The sequence below is a fragment of the Coregonus clupeaformis genome, chromosome 9 (genome assembly GCF_020615455.1).
Source record: "Coregonus clupeaformis isolate EN_2021a chromosome 9, ASM2061545v1, whole genome shotgun sequence".
Lineage (NCBI taxonomy): Eukaryota > Metazoa > Chordata > Actinopteri > Salmoniformes > Salmonidae > Coregonus > Coregonus clupeaformis.
In genome coordinates, this window is record NC_059200.1 from 29,344,745 (window position 1) to 29,350,897 (window position 6,153).

The following is a 6,153-nucleotide window of genomic DNA, read 5'->3' on the forward strand; positions in this document are numbered from 1 at the left end:
TTTCAGCTGAGGAGCAAGACATTGACCTGGGAGTCACCATCCCTGTATTTAAGATGGATCCCCAGGACGATGTTACTATCCTGCGGCCGCCCACGCCAACAGGCTCCCTGGCTGACAGCGACCAGGACACTCGACCCAAGGCCCCCACAGAGGACGAGGATCTGCCCTGTACGCCAGGTAGAGGGGCTCCTGCATCCCTGGAGCCCGACACAGCCCTCCCTAGATCCCTAATAGTCCCATCTATGCACATCCCCCTCCCCACTACCCCGGCCATGGAGGGCCACTCCCTGCTGCTGCCTCCTCCCGGCCCCCTGCCGGACCTCCCCCTCCCATTTAGGGCCAGGCTGTCCACAGACGAGGATGTGCCCCACACCCCTGGCAGGGACCTGATGGACCGGGCAGGGGGCCTGGGTAAGTCCCAGAACAGCACAGAGAACGTGCCCGTCACGCCTGGCAGTGATGCCCCTCTGACTGGCAGCAGCCTGGCCAGCCTCGGCTCCCCCCACATATCCGGCAGCCCCTTCTCCTACCCTGCCCAGTCTCCCGTCCTGAGCGCAGGTATCCCCCGAACCCCCGGTAGAGATCTGACCTTCACCCCTGTCTTCCCAGACCACACAGCCCTGGCTGCTGGCCTGCCCATCCACTGGAAAGCCTCTTCAGAAAGCCTGCTGTTCAGCACCTTGGCCAACCAGACCCTGCCCCATGGCTCCCTCCAGGGAGAGGCCTTAACCAGCGTGCCAAAAGACCTGCCTGCTGTCCCAGTCTTAGACCTCCCTGTGCCCCCTGACGCAACCCCGCCTAAGAGGAAGCCTGGGCGACCCAAGAGTAAAAAGGCTGCAGCGCTGACCTCTCCTAAGACTGAGTTTATAGAGCTCTTGGTGACTCCCACCTCCATGCCCGCATCGTTGCCTCATGATGCCCAGCTCAGAGAGTTCTCTGCGGACACGGTTGCTGCAGCCACTCTTCCTGACATCCCCAGCTGCGCTGGGCTAGACTCCTCCACAGTGGGCCTGGACTTCAGGGTAGGGGAGACGGAGCTGCATACGGTTTTGCCCCCCGATGACCGGTTCCTCCCCTACAACGAAGAGGAGCACATGCAGAAGCCTGCCCGTAAGGCGCGGCGAGGGTGGGAAGAACTGCTGCTGGCCAGCCACTCCCCCGTGACCACGCCACCGTGGCCCCACTACGTTCCGCGCTCAGAGTTTGAGGAGATGACCATCCTGTACGACATCTGGAACGACGGCATCGATGAGGAGGACATCCGGCACCTGCAGGTCACCTACGACAAGATGCTGCAGCAGGACAACGGCAACGACTGGCTCAACGACACACTGTGGGTCCAGCACCCTCATATCCTTTACTACTGGCCGTTACTAATATTACTGCCAATATACTGCTAGTGCATTACTAATTGCTGTTCCTTTATTGTCCCTTTGTTACTGGTCTTTTAGTATTGCTCAGTCATCAAGCATTTTAAAAAGTAGTAAATTAGAAATGCTTGGTCATGGTTTTACCAACCCTAGGTCTTACCTTCTCCAAAAGCCTTTTTGTTCCCTTGACTCCCCCTGTACCTACCAACATCCCAGCGGTGAAGAGGAAGAGGAGGGACGATGGCATGAGGGATCATATGACTGGCTGTGCCCGTAGCGAGGGCTACTACAAGATCGACAAGAAGGACAAGATCAAATACCTCAACAGCAACAAGCACCTACTGGAGGAGGGGCCTGTAGACATGCAGGTGGGTTTTAGCAGTGGGTTGATGTGCTTGAGTTCACATCAGCAGGGTGTCTGTTCATCTGTTTGTGTCTTGATGCATCTGTGTTTGTCTAAAGGTGAAGTAGGAGCTCATTCCTCTCTCTCTTTTTCTCTCTTTTCTATCTCTATCTCTATCTCTATCTCTCTCTTTCTCTTCCCCCCTCCAGGGCATGAGTATTCCCGCACAGCCCCTAGTCTCCACCAGAGCTGGCTCTGAGCGTCGGTCTGAACAGCGCCGCCTGCTGTCCTCTTTCAGCTGTGACAGCGACCTGCTCAAGTTCAACCAGCTGAAGGTACCAAAGGCCAAACACAGCCCACACACAACTACTGTTCTTTTACACTGTACGTGTGTCAATGCAATACTGTGTCACTTCAATTTGTCTTTTTTTACACTCTTCCCCAGTTCCGTAAGAAGAAGATCCGGTTCTGTAAGTCGCACATCCACGACTGGGGCTTGTTCGCTATGGAGCCAATTGCTGCTGATGAGATGGTGATTGAGTACGTGGGGCAGAACATCAGACAGGTGAGTAGAACACACAACTCTCTTCTCAGTCTGAGGGAGGTGATGTACAGATGGGAAATCCAAAACATCATGCCATGTGTTAAGCAGGCTGAGTATAAACCCATCCAATCCTGTATCCAGGTGATTGCTGACATGAGGGAGAAGCGTTACGAGGACGAGGGCATTGGGAGCAGCTACATGTTCCGTGTGGACCATGACACCATCATAGACGCCACCAAGTGTGGCAACTTCGCCCGCTTCATCAACCACAGCTGCAATGTAAGTGTCTCTTCTCCTCTCAAGAGCTGGAGCAAAACGTAATCAAGTCAATGTCAATGAATCTACCCAGTTTCACGGTGCTAGGCTAGCAAACACATGGATGCTAACACCACTGTGTTGTTCTTCTCAGCCCAACTGCTACGCTAAGGTGATCACAGTGGAGTCACAGAAAAAGATTGTCATCTACTCCCGACAACCCATCAATGTCAACGAGGAGATCACCTACGACTACAAGTTCCCCATTGAGGATGAGAAGATCCCCTGCTTGTGTGGGGCAGAGAACTGTAGGGGAACGTTGAACTAACGTTAGCCCCTGGCCAAGGGGCAAACCTCCTAGAAAACAACAAGCACTGTCCCAACAAACGTTGTCCCATTTCCTGGACACAGACAGAGACGGCATGCTAAAAACACAAGGACAGAAGAGGAGGGGTGGAAGAACCAGGGATGAAAACCAACCATCGTCTGGCTACAGTGCAGCTACCTGTCTGGGACTGTTTTTATACGAACAGATATTAACTCAAGATTGTTTATGTTTCTAGGTGCTCTTTAAAACAGAACTAAACATGGGTTTTCTAATAGTCTCCCAGTGACCCTTGAATTTCCACAATGCTGTACCATCTGGCTTCCTGGTGCAGCACTCTTAATTGTCCCTCTTCCATTCAGCATGGTTCCCCCCTTTCTGGTCTTGGCTTATACAGTTTTACCTACTCCCACTTTTTTCATAAGCTTTATGGAGACCACGTGGTACGTAACCCCCCATTCTACCCCTACACACACACACACACACACACACACACACCATAAGCTGCTCATTGATACTGTTGACACGCACAATGAAAACACTTGTTGCTGTGGGAGGGACACAGCCTCCCCCATGGGAGACGACACTTTTTTCACCATGTGGTGGTCATAGTGGCACAGACAGAAAGTAGGTTTGGGGTCCTGAGAAATGGGTTTGCTTCCCAAGGAGAAGCCTGCGTGGATACCTTCACTTGCTTAACACCCCTTTGTTTTTATAGTAAATGCAGAAAACATATATAATTTAAGCTACAGAATGGTTAATTGTGTCATCAATTCACAAACGTGGATATCACTGGAGATTAATCCACACCTGCTCATACCAGCAAATAATATAGAGTATGCTGCTGTCTGTTACTTTATGCAAAATCAAGGAATACGCTTTCAAAGATTTACAAATGGTATTAAGGTTTATTCCAATGGTTTTTCCATCATTTCTGATGTTACTCTTACCGTCTTGTCTTCCCCAAAAATACTATGTGCTGCCCTCTGTAGGCCGTATTGTAGAAATAGTGAATGGGGAAAAGAACACAAGATGGGTACTGTAGAAATGTATTTACACAATTGAACCTTTACACCGTATTGTAATGTAGTATAGTGTTTTCAAAAGCGACCATAGGCACATAATTCCTTCCATAACAAACTTAGTTATCACTGCACAGTGAGACTGCTAATCGAAGTATACAGATTGTATTGAAATGCTTTGACTTTATGATGCCTTCTCACCTCCAACATGACATCCATCCACAACAGACTGCTTGTTGAGGTTCCCATGTAGAAGGGTTATAAAACTGATTCACCATTTAAAAGACTCTGCCTGTCCTAGGAAATGGTTCAGATCAGTACAGCTGATGAGTGAATAGCGATTCAAACTCGAGTACTATTAGGTTTGCATACTTTTCTTCCTAAAGCTCATCCAATGCTGTCTGGAAACCAAACCGATGCCCACTGCATTTCCAGTGTTTATCTTGAGAAAAGCATTTATTCAATGCACTATAAAGTTGACAACATGACAATGATAGTAAATATAGGTGAAACCTAGCTAAATGGAACTCCAATGTTCTCTATGAAAGCACACAGACTGCAATTAATCAGGAACTTTTTACATTATAATTACCTTGACAAAAGCCTTGAAATGGGGAGTGGGATGTGGCTAGAAAAGAAGTCAGTTTATGAATTGAAGTTTATCATAAGTGCCATATCCATGTGTAAGCTTCTGGGGTTTTCATGACTACAAGGCAAAAGTGTTTCTGAAAGCTGCCGCTTGCAACTGTGTTAATGCGCATGCACTTATGAAATGCTGTCTATTTTCACCCGTGTGAATGTGTTTGTATTGTGTGACATGAATGTGTACGTGTGTTGTTTTCCCTCACGGTCTGGTGGTGTGTTGATGACTGGTTTAGGTGTCCTCACCTCATGGTGCTTTTTCAGCCCTCACTGTACAGATAGCTCAGTGTTCTACTCGCCATACAGAAGTGTTTCTAATCTAAAACAATCCATCAGATCTTGCTCTATCTAATCATCACCACACTAAGAACCCCAAGCTCCAATCTTCTGTTTGTGTATGTTTGTCACGTGGGTATTGTCTCTTGTCATTCAGTTTCATGAATCATTAATATTTGTGAATGCACTAGAGGCTTGCACTTCTGCTTACGCCCTCCTAGCCAATCAGAACTCTGAAGACCAAGTAATTAATTGCTTCTCATTCAGTTGGATAGCTTATAAAAAAATGTAACAGTGATGTTTATATTGTACAGGATCACTTGTATAGAAGACCTGAAGCTTTTTTTTTGTCACATGGAGAATACTTAATGATGCATCTTTTTTTTTCTTCTTTTTTTTAAACAAAAAACACAGTATTTAATGTGGTATTTTCAGGGATCAGTAAAAAAAAAAAAAGGAATCTGTAAAAAAAAATTTTCCAAGGGTTGAATTGTTTATTTAAAGCAAAGGTGCATCTTGTACAGAAAAAAAGATCTCCACATCCCTTTGAAAGATTGTTTCTTGTAGAAACGTCTTCATTTCCTTTCTAATCTTAAAATATATCAATACTTTAACTGTGAATATATATATATTTTTGTTCCTGGGGATTTGCTACATAAATACAACTCGGAGAGATCTGTGTCAGACAGAGCTGGTGAATGTGGAGCTGGTGGCAGTATTTTCAGCTTGTGTCAAGCTTTATTTTTTATTTTCTGTTGTAAATTCTATGAAAACTTGTTTGCAGTGTGAAGAAGGGGAAAAAAGCATTATGGTGCAGAAATGGCATAGGAATGGGGTGGAATCACCAGCCTGTTTCTCATGTCTATTACACAAAACATTTATGAAAAAGAATCATGGAAAATAAAGGCATTTTTTTTCCAAATGATTACGAGTTAATTTAACTAAATGTAATGCATTACATTTCAGTGTTCGGACAGAGCAATTACTGGATGATCCAGTTTTATGTACAAAATAAATAAAGGTTCCTTCATGTTGGAAACCTCAATGGAGAACACATGCATAACTTCACCCACGATGAGCAACATGAATAAACCAACATTCAGAAATGGGGAGACACTGTCCTTGGATAAACAATGTCCTTCTGTCAGTGTGTAGGCTACAGTTGGGTTCAGGACCAAATTATGTGATTTCTCCCCCATTTCAAGCAGTCAGGCAGTGTCAATCGGGATGCAAGGGACTCCGACTGAGTATGATGTCAATCACTTTATATTATCAATAGCGTCAAGGTATGGTCAGTAAAAAACAAATAACATTTTATTGGTCACATGCGCCGAATACAACAGTTGTAGACTTGGCAGTGAAATGCTTACGTACGA

The 6,153-nt window shown here is 46.2% G+C and overlaps 1 protein-coding gene across 2 annotated transcripts in view; it reads left to right on the forward strand.

Annotated features, from left to right (window-relative positions):
* The window catches only part of LOC121573795 (histone-lysine N-methyltransferase SETD1B-A-like), a 22,075-nt gene extending 16,373 nt beyond the window's left edge, over window positions 1-5,702 (forward strand). For both annotated transcript variants that reach the window (XM_045222564.1, XM_041886093.2), the window contains exons 12-17: window positions 7-1,350; window positions 1,572-1,738; window positions 1,923-2,048; window positions 2,159-2,278; window positions 2,399-2,536; window positions 2,667-5,702. In XM_045222564.1, coding sequence (XP_045078499.1) covers window positions 7-1,350; window positions 1,572-1,738; window positions 1,923-2,048; window positions 2,159-2,278; window positions 2,399-2,536; window positions 2,667-2,840 — 2,069 coding nt within the window. In that variant the 3' untranslated portion in view covers window positions 2,841-5,702. The remainder of the gene's footprint in view (window positions 1-6; window positions 1,351-1,571; window positions 1,739-1,922; window positions 2,049-2,158; window positions 2,279-2,398; window positions 2,537-2,666) is intronic.
* The last annotated feature ends 451 nt before the right edge of the window (window positions 5,703-6,153 follow it).